At 39.4% G+C, this 18,979-nt stretch overlaps 1 protein-coding gene across 2 annotated transcripts in view; it reads right to left on the reverse strand.

Moving 5' to 3' along the window:
• Window positions 1–18,979, reverse strand: part of VDR (vitamin D receptor) — a 120,020-nt gene that overhangs the window by 12,769 nt on the left and 88,272 nt on the right. For both annotated transcript variants that reach the window (XM_072134718.1, XM_072134719.1), the window contains 5 exons: window positions 12,089–12,273; window positions 7,291–7,390; window positions 5,594–5,759; window positions 3,733–3,884; window positions 1,425–1,541 (listed from right to left, as the gene is read on the reverse strand). In XM_072134718.1, coding sequence (XP_071990819.1) covers window positions 1,425–1,541; window positions 3,733–3,884; window positions 5,594–5,759; window positions 7,291–7,390; window positions 12,089–12,273 — 720 coding nt within the window. The remainder of the gene's footprint in view (window positions 1–1,424; window positions 1,542–3,732; window positions 3,885–5,593; window positions 5,760–7,290; window positions 7,391–12,088; window positions 12,274–18,979) is intronic.

Genomic DNA, 18,979 nt, shown 5'->3' on the forward strand with positions numbered 1-18,979 from the left:
TCACGATATTCCCTCTGTCTCTATCAGTTTATATTTGGACAACACTTTTATATCTTTACGTGTATGTGTGTTTTGATTGTGTGACCGTCCTTGCTAGCAACAGCCCTCTTTTTATTGAGCTTTAGAAATAAATGTTATGGTTTATTGTACTTTGAATGCCTCCACATTCCTAGTGAAGCGTATTTACAACAGGGGACATAAACTGAATACTGTAGATATTCAGTGAATTAATATGTGCACTGCATTAGCAAACCAAAAGGACATATTTTATATTTTCTTTACATTAAATCTTATGCTATATCCATGTTTTTCAACAGGATAGGGGAATAAGCCATATTTTGCTATGGAAAACCACTCAATTCATCACCTCAATTTACCTTTCCAATCTAACATCTATGTCATGTAGGGGTATGCTGACATGTCACCCATATCTTTGTTTTGATCTTGTAGCTGCTCCTTCTGTACTAAATGCTAACTTCAGGAATATGTAAATGAGGCTGAAGTGCTGCAGAGGGCGTTAGCAGAGCACCTCAGGGTTTCCCCTCTAAAGCAAAAACAACACCCCCTGCTATACTACCACCCAGTGGTGTCCCAATTCAGCTTTGTCATTCAGTGAGATGTAGAGTCGAGTTCTTGAGGGGCTGTGCCAAAGCACTACAGACCAATCTGTATATTTTCCTGAGAGTTTTACATCATTTCTGCAGAACAAATGTAATAGTACAAGGAGGAGTGTCTAGTTGAATGCCAACCTACTAAATGGAGAGATATGGATATTTCAAAGCAGGAAAAGTTCTCTTTGCTCTTTATTTGATTTTAAAACAGAAAGTATAACCCTGACACAAGGTGTATATGACCAAACAATTGAACAAAGGATAATGTAACAAGTTAAATGAAACTTATACCATCAAAAATCTATTATGATAAACTAGGGACACTAATTCAAAGGTCCAGGCATCGTGACTGTGGTAATTTTCTTATATTTGTTATCAATGGCCTACTTCCTTCTAAAAATGAACTTTTATAAATATGCATATGAGCCATAAGGGCTCTGGTGGGTCTTTATAGAGCCCGTTACTGTTGTAGTTTCACAAGCTGTTACAATGAGAAGAGCAGGACTCCCCTCCCCCTGGAATTCCTGCTGCTACTTAATTACACAGGCAGAGGGAAGAGGGAGAGAGCAGGGGTTGGGTGAGACATGTTAAGCTCATTTACACAGCCAGTGAATCTCCAGTACGGACTGGCTCTGGTAAAGGCCCAAGCATCATTTTAAAAACTATTTTAGAATAAAAGAGCCCATGGATAACAAACATAAGAAGATTGCCACAGCCACAGTGCCTGGATCTATAAGTAAGTGTCCCTGGTTTATCATTATGGATATTGATGGTAGATTTAACATATTGATATTTCTTCTTTTCAGCACTGACCTGGTGATAGAATACAGATAGCCATTAAAAGTACATGTTCTTCTTCATGAAGATTCAATTTCTTCAGTCCCACCTGAAATTTCACCAATGGTTCCAAAAGCTCCATATTATGTCCGGCTGCAGATGACAACAAATACTGTATGTTAGTGGTCAGCAATATCACTGAGCAGCGAAGGGCAGCAAGACTAAAATGCTAGAGTAGCAGAGACAAGTTGGGATATGTATAAAATTCTATGGCTCAATTTTTTCCCATAATATTTATTAGCATTAGAGGAAGCTATTTTTCTTAAAGAGGTTTTCCCATGAAAAAAGTTCTCAAATTTTAAGTGATGTTTACACAATAAATATAATTTTGAACCCCTTACTGTACAATTTTAATAATTTCAGTTTTATTGCTGTTTTAGCTCCTATCAATCTGTGATGGTCAGTGTGAGATTCCAGAGTGTGGGTGGAGACTAACTGAGCAGACACTTCATGATTCCTCTGTGCTATGAGATGCTATGTGCTGACAATGTGCTAACATTATCAGGGTACAGTGTTTAGCAATACTTTCATTTAGCTTCTGAACTGTCTACTAGTATCTGATACATAGAAAAAGAGAGATGAGACAGATCAGAGTCATGAGATCAATTTAAGACACAGAGAAACACTCAGCTCTGCTATCTCACCTATAACACACAGTCAGCACTGCTATGCTTTCCTCTCCCCTCGGACCAAGACATTATCTTGTCTGTAGCTTATAGAGTAAGTCTCTGCACACTGCTGCTTGCTGGCAGGAAATGCCTGTGTATGAGCTTGTCTTGAAAATCAGACGGAGAGGCAGAAGGCTGAGTGCACTATAGTGTGCAGACAAGAGAAGCTATTCATGAGAAGAATCCAACCATAGGTAGAAGATTTACAGTTCTATCCAAGAACAACCAAATTGTAAACACCAGGACTGACAGGTTGGAATATATTTATGAAATTCTGTATTTTTGTTAATAATACTGAATTAGAGAATGTGTTATTTTGTTATCCTGAGTATATTTAAGAATCTTGTCTCTGTGGAAATACCTCTATAAGATATTTTCTCTGACAGTCATTGAAAGGTGTAGTCACTCGGGGTCCCCCACCTATTTTGGGATAGTCAGGAGTGTCTGTGTGATAGGACAGCCGAGATCACTAAGATTACAAGAATTGGATTCCATGTCCTACTGACTCAATGGTGCATCTGCCCCTTGATTTAAGAAGGGGGCATATTATTATTATTATTTATAGAGCAGCATTAATTCCATGGTGCTGTACAACCAGTGAAGGGTTCACATACATTACATTAAGACAAAAATAGGTGCAAGTACAAAATATAAAACTACAGTGATCAGGAGACAAGTAGGAGGAGGACCCTGCCCGCGAGTGCTCACAATTTATAGGGGGGGGGGGGATGGAGACGTGAGGTGAGGTGGCATACAAACGTTGTTCTCATGATCAGTGGTGATTGCATAAATCCTGTGAAATGGTGATAAGTTGTAAATGTCAGACAAAAGTGTTAGCTAACCAAATGCAAACATGTTTACATATGTGTCCATGAAACTCTGTTCTAATGACTGGTCTAGGTCACAGTTTCTCAATATTTTCAACCTATTGAGAATGAGCTAGAGGGAGAAAATAATATCACAAATTCCTGTTACAGTGTTATGAGACAGCCTGGTGCTCCCATAGACTGAGTTTTTATGGCAACACTATAATTTTGCCCCCGTTTTATTACTTCTTGTTTTAAATACACAAACATGTTCCCCTTTAAAAATTTACTCTAAGTTCACGTAAACCTAGCTTACCAAAAGAAAACATATTAACATATAAACATAATTATTATTATTATATCATCTTCAAATCTCTGAAACCCACTTTAATTCCGATTTATTGTAGTTATCCAACACAATCACTGTGTAACAACATTGCCTTGAAAAGGTCCAGTCAAGGGGAAAGGTGAGGGGGACAAATCTGTACATAAGAGTGAAACCGTGAGAACATTAGCCGACTGTCATATGTTCCCTCGGCTTATCACTAGAACGTGTGTGCACACACACAGACTGAAGCCAGGAAGAGAAAACTAATCTGCTGTTCATAAGCCAAAATGGCTTCAGTGAGAAATCACACCAACGTGAATCCGTCCCTAAGGGCAGGAATGTAAATTGCCCACTTAACAATTGTCTCATCAGCTCCATTGACCTTATTTCTGCATGTTTTAGGTTACGATTGTATAGAAGACGCAAATACAGATAAGGAAATGTTAACAAAGAAGGACAACAGTACAAGGACATTAGCGTACCTTGAGTTACATCATCTAGTTTGTATTTGAAGTCTTCACTTCCACACGTCCAGGACATGTCCTCTAAAGTGAATGATTGGTTGGATCGTAGCATTATAACTTCAATGACCGATGACTTCAACAAGGCAATTTGGTCCTCTGAAGTAAGATCACTAATTATCAATACAAAAATCAGTTATGTTAATGTATGCTACTCCTTATGCATCATTTTTCACATTCCTCTGGTTGCATTAAGATTCGAATATTAACCCAATTCCGTCTGTCCACTGTCTTTGGACCGTTCCATGGTGCAGGTACTAACCTAACTCTGCAGTGCATTTTCTACTGCTACTGTCTGTACTGATTCTGTGCTGGATCGGCATTATGTAGTGTACTTGGATGTAGTCTGCTAGGTATAAACAGACCATCTGCCGCTCTGCCCTCCTTATTAAGAGGGTTCTGAGGCCAAGAAGTCCTAATAACAGTGAAGATCTAATATATAGAAAATAAGTATAAATGTGTCATCTGTTACAAGTTATGGAAGAAAAAAGGTTGAGCTCTAGTCTCACCAGGACAAGATCACAACATTACACAGTTTCTTGTAGAGAGGCTGCAGGATTCCAGCTGGAGTAAATCCCACAGTGATTCTGCAAAATGTGCAAATACCCTTAAGGGAGAAAAAAAATCCCTGCAAAATGGTAAATGATTATATAACCCAATGCAACATACACATGCACAAAAAAAAATAGGGCCGTTGAATCACTACATCCAAAAAAAATGCCAAAAGTGCCAGCACATAAAGGCCTTCTTAGGTCTCAGCATTAGAGGTGTAGTCCAGGAATAAGCATAATTCATATTTAAATGGGTTATTAAAATATAAGCTAATAAGTAATTAGTTGTTAATTAAAATTTTACTCCCCTTAGCAGAAAAATGTTGTCGACATTAACTATGATGAAGAATTCATCAAGCAGGGCCTGGCGCAGAAATAAACGGTCTGCAGCACCCCAACGGATACATCAAGATGATGTATGTATTGCCCTGCGCAAGAGCAGTGGTGGGGCTATCATACGCCGGCACACGAGCGCCAGACTATGATAAATATGCCCCCATATCTCATATTCCCTGAAACTTGATTGAACCTATCATGCCCTCCACAACCCAGGAGATTTTTAGTTAAACCATTGATTCATAGGCCAGAAGAGTAACTGTTGTGTTTCATTGCTCTTCGGAAACCAAATCCCAAAACATCCGTGGCTCATTTATATGGTTTAAAGTATATTGCATCTGAATTACCTTCTGCCTTAATCAGCAACTTATCATTTGATGGTTTTTTCTAATGCATCACACATACAATGAATAACACCCTTCATGTGTTGCTCCAGTTGTAATTCACATTTAATTAATCTGCTCCGGGACCAGTTCCAGTTGTCATCGGACCCACTTCTTCCAATGAATGGCATTCTCAGACACCAGACGTCACTTTCATTTTCCAGGGGAGTTAATTTTCTCTATTGTCCCGTGGTCCAGGGAATTCAATCATTGGATAAAGCAGGTCCCATGAACCCCACAGCCTCTGGTAGGGTGCGGAGCCAAAACTTGAAGTGACATGGGAGCTGGAGCATGGTAAGTATGTGTTCATTTTAGCTTTCTTCAAGCCCTTTAAATATTTCTCACACAGTAGTAGTCAATAAAAGCGCCATTTTATGTTTCATTTGGAGGAACTGTTTGCAATATGTTTTGTGCTAATCAAATTGTTCTTGTTTGAGAGTCCAGTTAAATGTATACAGTATAAACGTCTTTTTTTTGTCAAAGCAATTTAAATATACAATAAGGCCCGGCCAGTAGCTTTGTTTATTCTTGTAAAAGAAGCCAAATTCTTACCGAAATCCAGGTATCATCTTTGCAAATCCAATTACTTTCTGTATACTATAGCTGACCAAATCTGCAAGGTGAGGGAGCATTGAGAGGTCAGAGGAACCACCAGGTGAACTGCCACTGCTGCAGTTACTGAAGAGCGAATTGGAGAAAAAGCTAGATTCCAATGATTCTGCAAAATAACAAGAAACATTGATTCATAATATAGAAAAAAGATAAGATAACCTACATTTATCCCAAGGGGAAATTGGTGCATCGCAGAAATGTTTACAATATAAAAAGAGACATGTAATTAGTATACCATACCCCACTAATAACAATACAAATACAACACAACAGTTAATAAAAATAAATTGTCTGGCCGCCAGCAAGTTCCCGATTTCTAGACAGAGCAATAGCAGCTGGAATAAAAGTCCTTCTATATGTTTACTAACTTTTCAATAAAAGTTGCTTCTCTGTCTATATACCGTCTCAAACATGGTATGAAGAATTAAACTTCCCCTTGCGATGCTGCTTCTACTTAATTTGGGGATCAATAGACTTTTTTTTTTAATTCATGGAAGTAGCTGCTGAAAGTTTACTTTATTTTGTAAGGGAAGAATATTTATTAAAGGAAATCTACCATCAAAATCCATCATGACAAATCAGAAACGCATAGATCCAGGCACTGCCACAGTGGTAATCTTCTAATATTTGTTATCCATTGGCTCCTTCCTTTTTATATCAATTTTTAAGATTATGCCTGAATGGCTCTGTTGCATCATTCCCAAGAAGACTCATGGCTTTACCAGCTCAGAAGCTGCTTCTACTCAATACTGAGCAAAGGGGCTGAATACTTAGCACTTATTATTATTTTCAGTTAATAAATTAGCAAAAATATCTACATATCAGTTTTTTTTGTTCAAGATGAAGTGCAGAGTGTACATTATTGAGCAAAAAAAAAAGGAACTTCTGAGATCTTCCCAATCGACTGCAATGAAACAAAGAGCGAAAAATGTAAAGGGGACTGAATACTTTCCATACCCACTGTAGTTGTACATAAATATAATGTGGAGAGTAAAACAAAATAAGTACATACATATATTTTCATATCTGGGCTTGTGATCAAAAAACAAAATGGTAATTATGATCCAATCAACTGATCTCATGGAACTCCAAATGACTCCAATGGGAGCCATTGGATATCCATTAAGTTACCCATCATTTTTTCATTGATATAATTGCTATTCATTGCTATAGTGATAGTAATTAACATAGTGTGGGAACTCTACAAGCTGCTCCTTGAAAGCCACACTTAGAATAACAAGTCTGTTCTTGATAGTAGAAGACAAGACATACTGGGTTATGGAGTTCACGAAACATAGTGTTAGCCAACAAGAAGTTTTAAGAAGCTTTAAGACCCAGTAACATGCTCTCCATATGGTATGGAAACTGTATCACACTACTGTATAGTTACCTAGATATTCCTTTTAATAATTAATGGACAACCCAGGGTTACTCTTATTAGGCTCATTAGCATAATTGTAAAAGTTGATGTTAGAAGGAAGGAGGCCATGGATAACAAATATAAGAAGATTCCCACAATCACAGTGCCTGGATCCATGAGTAATTGTCCCTGGTTTATCATAATGGATTTTGATGCTAAATTTCCTTTAAGGGTTAACACTGGCTACTATCTCAAGGTTTCCTAGTAATATATGTACCTGGAGAGGAGTTAAACGTTTCTGAGTCTGAGGAATAGTTCTGGGTTTGGACAGATGAGGATCTTGTAATTCTTCTACAGGTATTTTCTCTGACTGGGGGCTGTGGAAAACAAATCAAAACGTAATGTAAGCAAAATATATTAACCTCCAAAACTGACCAAAAATGTTATATATAAATAGTTATAACTGGTTCAATCAAATAATAATAGTATTAAGGGCAGTACTGATAAAGCTGCCCCGTTATATGTATGTGTTTTAGGTTTTAGTAGTCAGGCAGCAGTTCTTAATAATTAACACAGAGATGCCAGCAGCATATTATGGATTTTAAGGACATTTATGTCACTGTTAAGGACATTTAGACTTGTCCATATTGGGTTTATAAACTCTATGGGGGGATTTAGCAATGTATCTCAGGTTCCACCAGTCTTTTGCTGCACCAGATTTATCCCTTTGATGATGAATTCTGGGGCAGTATAAAACTGTCAGTTCCTAAATTAGACCTGCTTTCAGTTGGTCTAAACTGTGCGGCAGAATTTTGGGCACACGGACGATTTCCTGTAAGTCCCGCCCCTTTGTTGAGGGACCACGCCCCGCCCTTGGTCAAACAAGTCAGGTACGTGCCAAAAAGAGGTATAAAAGCCTTGATAACTGTGGTGAACGGCATTTTAGAAAGTGTTTTTGGCACCAAAACCACCAGAATTGTGGCGCAGGTGCGTTAATAAATCCCCCCTATAACTGTGTTGTACTGTACTGTGTTGAACAATCCTCTTGTATTTTCCAATATGATGACTGCCAAATCACAACTTCAAAACATCTATTAAGATAGTGGGGGTCATTTACTAAGGGCCCAATTCGCGTTTTTGCGACGGGTTAACTTAATGTTTCCGTTTTGCGCCGATTTTCCCTGTATTGCCCCGGGATTTCGGCGCACGCGATAGGATTGTGGCGCATCGGCGCCGACATGCACGCGACGAAAATGGGGGGAGGGGGCGTGGCTGTAAAAAAAAACGACGGATTCGGAAAAACTGCCGCATTTAAAAAAAAAAAATGTCGCTCGACATGCGCTTACCTTCACCCACGATGGCTCGGTGAACTTCAGTGCGTTCCGATGCTCTTCAGCGCAGCAGCGACACCTGGTGGACGCCGGAGGAACTGCCTTAGTGAATCTCGGCCGGACCCGAATCCACCGCAGAGAACACGCAGCTGGATCGCGAATGGACCGGGTAAGTAAATCTGCCCCAATGACTACTGATGATCCTGTTCATGGGAGGAGGAGATTTATCAAGGTGCTTCCCTCTACTAATAAAGCTTCTCAATGTTCCTGCATATCCAAATCAAAACATAGTAGCTTGTAAAGGGGAGTCTGTGTGGATTTCATCTCGCTCATTGTTCAAGCAGCACTAATCACTGAATAATTTCCCTTTAAGATAACCATGCTGAAGCTTAGCAATCCATCTACATCTCCAGATCACTAAGCTAATACTTGTTATGTCATACATATATTAAGATAATTACTAGCCTTCCAGTTTTTCTGCCTTCCTGATAGTGTAAATTTTATTTCCCTGCATATAGATTTCCACCTACGTTGTAATTGTTTCCCTTGAACTCTGAGTCATTCAATGCCTGCGTTGTTTCTTATGAATTTGATATATATAACTATATAAGGAAGAAGTTTGTGGTCAGTGAAGATGCAGCAGTTAAAAAATTAAAAATGTGCTAGCTAGTTCTTCTGTGAAGCAAAGTTAAAACAAGCAACTATTATCTCCAAAAAAAAAAAAAAAGAAAACCACACACATGCCCAACAGCATTAGGAAATCGTTCCCCCAGTTCTGTGTCAGTAACAGTAACAGTTCTGTGAATGTAGCACTCGTCCACAACGATAATCACAATTCTGCTATCCAATAAGTCAGTTTATCCCATTGAAGTCTTTACTACTACTAATGTTCCCTAATGGTGGAACTGTTGATAGGACGAGTTAAAGGGGTTTTCCCATGAAAGAAAATTGTCACATTTTAATCCCCTGGTATTAACACAATAAAGATCTTTTTTAACTCCTTACTTTACAATTTTACTCAGTTTTATTGCGGTTTAAGCTCCTATCACTCATTGATGGTCAGTGTAACATTCCAGACTCTCTAAGCAGACACTTTATGATCCATCTAGTTCTGTGAGTTGACTATGTGGTTAGATTATTAGAGTAAAGGTTTCTATACACTTTCATTTACCTTCTGAACATTCACTAGTATCTGACACATAGAAAGAGAGATGATGATACACAGATCAGAGATGATGATATTCATGAGATGCATATAACACACAATGACACTCTTCAGCTCTTGCTACATGTCAGCTACACACACACTAACAGTTCTAATGTTTACAACTAGTTTGGCTGAGAGCCTTTTGATTAGGGTCAGGAGGAAAGAGTTCTTCATACAGGAACTTTGCCAATTAAGGTCACCTCACAGGCATGTGGAGACTTACAGTCATTGATGCTCAACTGGGGTATTCTGGGAAATATGCAAATATTTTTTACAGGATGGGACAAGGAAAACAATGGGGCAGATTTATCAAGCTGTCTGAAAGTCAGAATATTTCTAGTTGCCCATGGAAACCAATCACAGCTTCCCTTTAAAATATTCATGAGCACTGGTAAAATGAAAGCTGAGCTGTGATTGGTTGCCATGGGCAACTAGAAATATTCTGATTTTCAGACAGCTTGATAAATCTGCCCCAATGTATCTTTTGCTATCTTGCAAGGCAGCTCCCTGGCCAAACTAATTGGTATAATATTTATTAACTAAATATTACCTAAAAGAAATAAAATGTGCAGTATTTTATTCAACATAAAATTAATATATTTAAATTTACAAAAACGATTCTCAACCCAGCTGGTGTAATTTGTTGTCATTGGAAGTAAAGAAAATAATGTGGGACAAATCAAGAACTTACTTGAAGATCCCATTAAATGTAGCCAACTGGTACCCCAAACCTCTACAAACTTTCTATATAAGCCCCCCTCTATGTGATATTATCATTCATTTTTGTGTTTGTGAAAAAGAACAAACTTCCAGACATGAGAGTCTTTGTACTTACGTGAGTCATTGGAAGCCCTGCCTATGCTCGTAAATTAGTATGAGTCACAGAAAATAACAGTGATCAGAGATAATATGAAAACAGGATGTTTTCTTTAAATAGTTAGAATCTTTTTAATTCCCATATTGTATGTTCTCTTGCAGGATTCCCATAGTGGTATTGTGTTTGACAGAAAAAAAAAGTGATGGCACAAATTTATCAAAGTATTATGGGAGTTATATCCCCTTTTTTTGGTAAGTTTTCTAAGCACAGTAGCACCTGGGACAGATGGATCTAAAGAATCTTCTTATGAAATTGGAAAAACAGTCAAGTTAACCTCAAAAGGAAAACAACCACATGATTCCCCTCCTTCTTTCAATGTACTGGCTTCCTCAATGCACTTATAACCTATGGCATGGGTGGCAGAGGTGGCACTCAGAGCCATTTCTGAAGGCACTCAGACCATCGCCCCAGGACAGAGTTCACCAAATAAGACCAAATCATCCTGCAGTCCCAGGCAACTTAAGCAACACTTCTTTGGAACTGCGGGAAAAGTGAGAAGGTGTTGATAGAACTGCAACGTCTTTGAAGGTCATCCTGCCGGACCCTGGAGAGAAGCTATAATGAGAGTATGAATTTGCCCTCCTTCTTTCAACAGTTTTGGTGGCCTCAAAAGCAATAAGTTACTGCTTAAAATGCCATGTTGGCACTTCATGGTGAATAAGTGGATTTTGGTTGTAGTTTGGGCACTCTGTCCCTAAAAGGTTCACCATCGCTGACTTATATGATTTAAAGCTGAGGCAGAACAGTTAAAAATAAGCTACTGTTTAAATTGTCATGTTGACCCTTCACAAACCCAAATGTAAATGAATAAAAATTTACTTTACTCTTTCACCCAAAATAGACCAATAAAAGCAAGATTGACATATTTTATGCTACTTTTGTGCTACTTATATTTCACCCTTCCGCTCTTGCAAATGTTCACAATGGGGGTTATGTATCATACGTGTGATAGCTCCACTGCTGCTCTGGCATAGCCCAATACCTCAAGAGGTTTCGGCCTCCTGATGTATCCGGCGGGGTCCTCTGAGAACTTATCTGGCGTAGAATTAAACGCAGCCGGCGACTTTTCATATGTGAAAATTCACCGGCTGCAGTGAATGCGGCAGGGATGTGGCCTTTATCATACGGCAGCGCTAATGATTGATTTTCTATGTCTGGATTGATTTGTTTATAAATTAATTTTAAGTAAGGCAAATATAAAAAAAAAATTTGAACACATCAGTATAACTTACAGAAAACATAATGAATCTGGTAATTTGATGTTTTATAAATATTAAGAATCTAGGGGCCCAACTAGGGGCTTTGGGGCCCCCATCAGCCAACCTGACACTAAAAAATGGAGAATGCACACCAATATATACATTATGCTGCACACTGTACAGCATAATATGTATATAATATGTATGTGATGTACATATGTTGTATATTTGTATCTGTGATGTGTATATGCTGTATGTGTATATGGTGTTTAGTGTGTATATACTGTATGTGTGTATATAGGCTGTGGGTCTGTATATGGCACTGTATGTGTGTGTATATGTGATGTGTAATATATATTTTTAAGAAGAAAGGGGAGACTCATTCAGAAGTCTGCCTATAGTTATCGCTCTCTAAAAGAATCCATAGACAGTTATAAAATCATTACAGATAAGAATCTCACCCGGAACTGAGTGAAATCTGAATAAGTTTCATCAAATGTTTTGCGATGCGCTTCCAAAAGAGTATCAATCATTTTCTGTTGTTCCTCTGATAGTTTGGGTCTCTGTGATTCTCTCAGCGCTTCCTCTTCTTTACGTTTCATGATCATGTCCCGCTTTCGCTGGACCTCTTCATCTGTCAGAATAACTATAACAATAAAAAGTAAAATAATTATGAGATGGAACATCCCCTTTATTTAGGCAGAAATATAAACAATTTTTAGGACACATAAATGCTAGGTATACAGGAGACTCCTAAAACTTTTCGTTACCTGCACGTGAGTGTGTGCTGCTTATAGGCTACAAACAATAGCTCTGTGGTCTGTTGTTTGCCGCCCGTGTGACATTGTTCTTTGAGGTCCAGCAGAAAAGACTGCCCGAGCCGCAAAGATGGGCAGAGACAGGACCCACTGAGTTTTGTGGCTTTGTGAGTTGGCTCGATCATGGGGCCAGGGGCTCATACAAGCATGTGTATGAGCCCATAGAAATAGTAGTCCTGTGCTATCCGCGATTATCAAAAACAACGGAGTGCGCATGAGCATGTACACACATCTGTTTTATAAGTATTTATTGGAAGCCAATTTTCAGTAACTTTCATGTTGAAATGTATTAGCCTGAACTTGTCAATTTGCATCTGGAAAAAGTGTAAAAGAAGCAGAAGTGAGGGATTTTGGCTGGTCACAGTATGCTAGGTGATGTGCCATCATATATTTTAAAAAGGAACCTTCAGGCTCATTAGCATAATGCAACTGTGAGTGGGCCTGAATAGGGGATGGACCCACGGCTGTCACCATTTAATATCTTTCCCTTCATCCTGCGGGGCCCCTTGACATAAATGGCAGGAAATATGAAGGGTCCCGTGCCTGCTGACCTCCTTTCGGTCCCCGGTGTTCTGGGTGCAGGATAATTTACATTATAGTTTGCACTCCCTCTCTCCTCTCTTCATTTTGCAAAGTGCGGGACTGGGGTGGCAGTGAGATTTAAGGTATATGGGGGCCCCGATCCAAAGTTTGCATTGGGGCCCATTGATGTCTTGTTACTCCACTGGTCCTGAAGCTGTTGAGATTACTACAATATCAATGAGTCTGTCTGGATTAACTGTAAAGACAGGAAAATTTATGCAAGCCTACATCTACAGAAGATCTATGGCGAGTTATCCAAGATGTCTGGAACAACTTACCTGCAGAGTTCCTTTTGTGCATGTCTAGCTAGAAGAATCTTGATCATTTGAAGGCAAAAGGTCACACCAAATATTGTTTTCATTTACATTTTGTTCACATTTTGTTTTTTGTAAATTGTTACATATAAAGATTTAACACTTATTTGCAACATTTTTCTCCTCCTGCCCAACGCTTGTGTACAGTTTTACAATTGGTGAATGATTGGCATTCTGGTTCCAACTAGTAATACAAAATTAAAGAGGATGACATACTACAACTCAATAAATACCAGCTTTCACATAGCTACTGAGCCTTCAGGCTAGGGCTATACAGCTCTGGCTACACAACAAGTTACTCAGGTAACAAGTCCACTACAGAGTATATGTAACACGTCAGGGTACTGCAACTTCTGTGTGCACCAACATTCCAGATGACTGCAAGTCACATTCCATTCATTCTAAATGGAGATGTACACTAAATTTGTGTTGCACCACAGGGACATATGACTGACCAGTGCCAAAAATTTAGCCTGGCACAGCACAAGATGTCTCTTGTGAGTTAGAAGCCGTCCCCATCTTGTATATAGGGGGACATTTATCAGAAGTGTCTGAGATAAAACCTTTCTTAATGCCCATGGAAACAAATCAGAGATCAGCTTTAATTTTAGAAACATTGTGGGAAAATGAAAGCTGAGCTTTGATTGGTTGTCATGGGCAACCAGAACAGGTCAGCTCTTGGATACTTCTGATAAATCTCTCCCTATAGGTCAAGTAGTGTTGTGCTTTAGTGGCCTTCTTATCAATAATTACACAAATCTAAGCTTCTTCTCTGTATGATTTCAAAACCAACCTAGGAACCTAATGCACCAATATGTAGTAGGCTGTCACGTCCATCAACACATAGTAGAGCTGATGGACATGGCCACTGTGAACCAAACATAGCATACAGTCTGCACCTACAGGACTGAGCTTTTATAATTATCAACAGTAGGATTAAAAAAAGTTTTGAGAAGTCTGATAAGCTTAGGCTTGTGTTGAGACCTCCCCTTTAATACAAAACATATCAATCTGTGCAATTTGTTTAGCAGTGTTCTGCACTGCTCTGCTCCCTCATCTCGTGTCTCCATCTACCCTCCCATACAGACGGTGAGCCCTCACTAGAAGGGCCCTCCTTCCTCTTCTCCAGACCTTTGTAGTTTTGTATTTTGTACTTGCATTTTCTCATACAGATCTGTGAAAAAAGCTGTCATGTGCATGAGCCTAATGACATTGATACGTCAGTTTCACAATTAAAAAAAAAAACACAGCACAAGGATAAAGCCAGGGCTGTATCAGTAATTTTTACTATGCATGTTATACCAGGTGTTCAATAAACAGCCATTGCTGAAGTAGAAGGAGCTTCTTATTACTTCAATTATAAAACTGCCAAGGAAACTCAGACTTCTACTTAACATCTAGTGGTCTGGCCTAATAAGAGGATCTAATATTCTTTTTATGGATATTTTAATGGTAATAGCCACTGAAGATTATGCTGCATAGTAATTATATTCATTATACACCTAATCTACTTTCTATCTTATTTCTATCCTTTCATTCCAAATCAGAACCCAGGCAGATGGGTGGATGGTCTGCTAGTCAGACAGCTGTTTATTGGCTTAGTATATGGCTGTATTTGGCACTGTTCGGGAAGTAAGAGATCTCCTTACGGAGGCTGCCAATTAAGGCCACCATGTAGGCCTGTGGAGTCTTATAGCCATGGATGCTCCACTAGGGGGATTGTGGGAAATTATGCCAAGTTTTCCAGGATGGGATAAGGAAAACCACACCTCTTTAAGCTACCTAGTAAGGCAGCTCCCTTAACATCAAACATGCACTTGTATAGCAATCTTTAATGGAATTCACATTATCACTGTGCTTGATTGGCCAGCAAACTCATCTGACCTTAACCCCATGGGGTATTGTTAAGAGCAAGATGAGAAACACCAGACCCAATAATGCAGATGAGCTGAAGGCAGCCATGATACAACCTGGGCTTCCATAACATCTCTGCAGTGCCATCAGCTGATCTCTTCATGCCATTTGCATTGGTACAATCATTCATGCTATAGAAGCCCTGACCAAGTATTGAGAGCATTTACTGTATATATGTTATGAGATGATGACTTTTGGGTTTTCCTTGGTTGTATTCCATAATCATCAACATTAACAGAAATAAACACTTGGAAAAGTTCACTCTGTAATAACTCTTTTTAAGTGTATAGTATTATCTCCATTTGTTCAGACAGTTAGTTTTTTCTTATTGTTTTTCTAAATGTGTTCAGTAACTGGCAAAAGCTTAACATTATAATTCTATGCTGCTGGTTGTCTCTTCATTATCTATTAGTAGTTGAGGATGAAATTTGGAAAGACATAAGTACAGCCATGTAATTTCCTTCATAAGATAGAAAAAATTGATTTTTTTTTAGAACTTGGAAATGCTTACGTAAATACATAGGCCATATAGTTGTCTGGCTAGAGATTAATCAAAATGAGTGATTTTTGGTTTTAATTAAAGACCCCAAGGCACAGAACTGAATATAGACAGCATCGCCCAAATGTGGTTTGGATCGCAATATGAACGGGAAATTAATCCGCTAAGAAAAATGATCCGCAGGAAGAACTGTTAATAGTATTAATACTGAAATTCTGGGTGATACATCACTTTACGTTCCTTTCTCAGCACAGTAAGGCCGTGTTCTTACAATGCCTTGGTGTCTTTTCCAAAGTCATTGACAGGGAGGGGGGGGGGTTAGAAATAAGAGTCCCCTCCATTTGATGCATAATTTCTCGTAACTAATATATATGGACTAGAGACATATTTATTTTTTTGCCTGCAGCCTCTCTGTAGGAGTGTAGATAACCACTTTGGACATTAAAAATAATCTGTTTACACAAAAACTGGAAATGTTCACTTTTTAATAAATGTTGAATGAGTGAATAAAATAAACTTTGTAGCATATCTTATCAGAGTAAAGCGCTTCTCTTTCCAATTAACATATAACTCGACCTCAATATAAGCCAATGTACAGTACCTATTTTTACCAAAAAAACAGAGAAAGCCTATTGACTTGAATATAAGCCTAGGTTGAGAAATGCATTGATGACAGCCTCCAGCCAGTATAAAGCCTACAAGCCAGCCAGCCAGCTCCCAGTAGTTTATAGTCAGAAGCCCCCTTCCTTCAGTATATAGCCTGCTTCACATGCCCCCAGTATATAGCCATATAGCCAGCCAATGCCTCCAGTACACAGCCAGCCTCCTCCCCCCCAGTATATAGCCAGCCAGTCCATGCCTCCAGTATATAGACAGCTAGCACATGCCCGCAGTATATAGCCAGCCCTATCCCCCCAGTATATAGCCAGCCATTCCATTCCTCCAGTATATAGCCAGCCCATGCCCCAGTATATAACCAGCCAGCCCATGCCTCCAGCATATAGCCAGCAAGCCCATGCTCCCAGTATAAAGCCAGACAGCCCATGCCCCCAGTATACAAGCTGCCAGCCCATCCCCACTAGTATATAACCTGCCAGCCCCCTGCCCTCAATATATAACCAGCAGCCCCCTGTCCCCCAGGAAATACTCAGCCCATGCCCTCCATTATAAAGCCTACCAGCCCCCTGCTCCCAGAATATAGCAGGCCAGCCCATGCCCCCTTTCTGACGCCCTTCCCAACACCTCTTCACATGCCCCCTGCAGGTCCTCTTCTTGCTTCCTGTCCACCAGCAGCAACGCCAGCAGCAATGGGTCCAACTTTCTAGCGTAAAGTTAGGCAACTAATAGGAGGTGCAGAGTACGACTAGACAGTCTTATACTAGGACAGACTTATCATCCAGCACTAGACACTTTTATAAATCTGGTGGAGAATAAGATTGTCTAGTCTCACTCTGCACCGTCAAACCTTAGGAAACTATTTATAAATTGCCCCCAAAGTATTAGCGCTACCAGCGTGCACAGACCCGTTGCTGCTGATGCAAAGGAAGTAAAAAGAGGACCTGCGGAAGTGTCCAAAAGGTGAGTACTAACATTATTTTTTACATACCCGAGTATAAGCCAACTGAGGGGTTTTCAACACAAAAATTGTGTTTGTGCCATTATCACTCCTTACCGATCTCTGACAAAGACAGACAAAACTTAACTGCATAATTAACATTTATATACAGAGATAGAAAAGAGGGTAACAGCAGCTAGGTCTCCGACCACCAGCACAGAGAAGGATGGAATGGAGATATTATCATGGCTTGTTTACTAGTTTTCTGATGCACAAGCCATGAAAAAGTCACAAATACTGACGCACAGCCAGGAATTGTGACTTTTTTCCCTTCTAATCAACCGTCACACCAGTTTAGTGAGACAGAGCAGTACCGTATTTTTCAGGCTATAAGGCGCACACAAAAATCCTTTGATTCTCTCAGAAATCAAAGGTGCGCCTTATAGTCCAGTGCACCTTATATATGAACTCTACTTACAGATAACAGCTGCCTTGAACTGTGCACAGGTCTGCCACCTGCTGGTCATTCATCCTTATAATCCGGTGCACCTTATAATCTGGTGCACCTTATATATGAACCTAGACTTTTTAGCAGGCATTTATTGATGGTGCGCTTTATAATCCGGTGCACCTTATAGTCCGAAAAATACGGTATATGGGGAGCATTACCGCATGTGGCACAATAAGTAGTACCTGTGGCTGGTTGTAGCGCAATTCTACTCCAAGGACTGTGTGCTGTATATACGGAGAAGCCGGAGCCTCTTGACCCAAAAATTTTTAATGTGTTTTTTTACATTTTTACAGACACACTATTACACATACAGAACCAACCAGTAAAACAGGCCTCTCCCCCCTCCCCCACCACTTCCCTACAGCAGACAGATAGAAGCCTAGATGTTGTCATAGCATATGGACCAATTATTCAATCCACAAAGAGCCTATCTAGAAGCCTCTTAACATATTTTAGGAAGCATCAAAACGGGTGCAGGATGCCTGAGCTCTTGATAAATTTCTCCCAGTGACTGCAGAGAAAAAAACTACTAGAAAGTGAAGAATACAAGTCACATAATAACTAGAAATACACACACTAGACCAGTGATTTCTGCAATCTTCGTTGAAAGGTTAGGCTAGACTAAGAAATGGAAGACAGTAGTGTAATTCCCTTAGTGTCTCTGTGAGAAATATGTTGTCAGGAGGAGGAGAAAGGGGAAACAGGAAAGACATCTAAGGGTGCGTTCACAATTTTGCATCAGCAATAATCTTAGGATTGATAGCAGAAAAAATATTGTAGCAGCCTGTGTCTTTTTTCCGTTGATAATAATGGTTGGGTAGCAGAAGGTCCACTGAAGTCTACAAGGAACGGAAGGGAAAGGGAACTTTTGATTTTGACTTTACTTAAACGGAGAGGGCAACAGAAAGCTTAGGCGGATGTTTGAACTTTATTTTTTAGTTGTTTTTATTTTGGGTTTAAAATGAACTATCACTGCTAAAATGTACAGACGAGGCTGACATATCTCACCTACTGATACTTAAAGAAAACATTCAATTTGCTAAGAAAATCCTGCTTCATGTGTGAGTCTATGCACAAAAATAGTCTTATTCCACCTAGAGGAATAAGCTTACTATAGCAGAAGCCCTTGCTGACCCTGCAGGGAGGTAATGTTAGTGAG

The sequence above is a fragment of the Engystomops pustulosus genome, chromosome 2 (genome assembly GCF_040894005.1).
Source record: "Engystomops pustulosus chromosome 2, aEngPut4.maternal, whole genome shotgun sequence".
Lineage (NCBI taxonomy): Eukaryota > Metazoa > Chordata > Amphibia > Anura > Leptodactylidae > Engystomops > Engystomops pustulosus.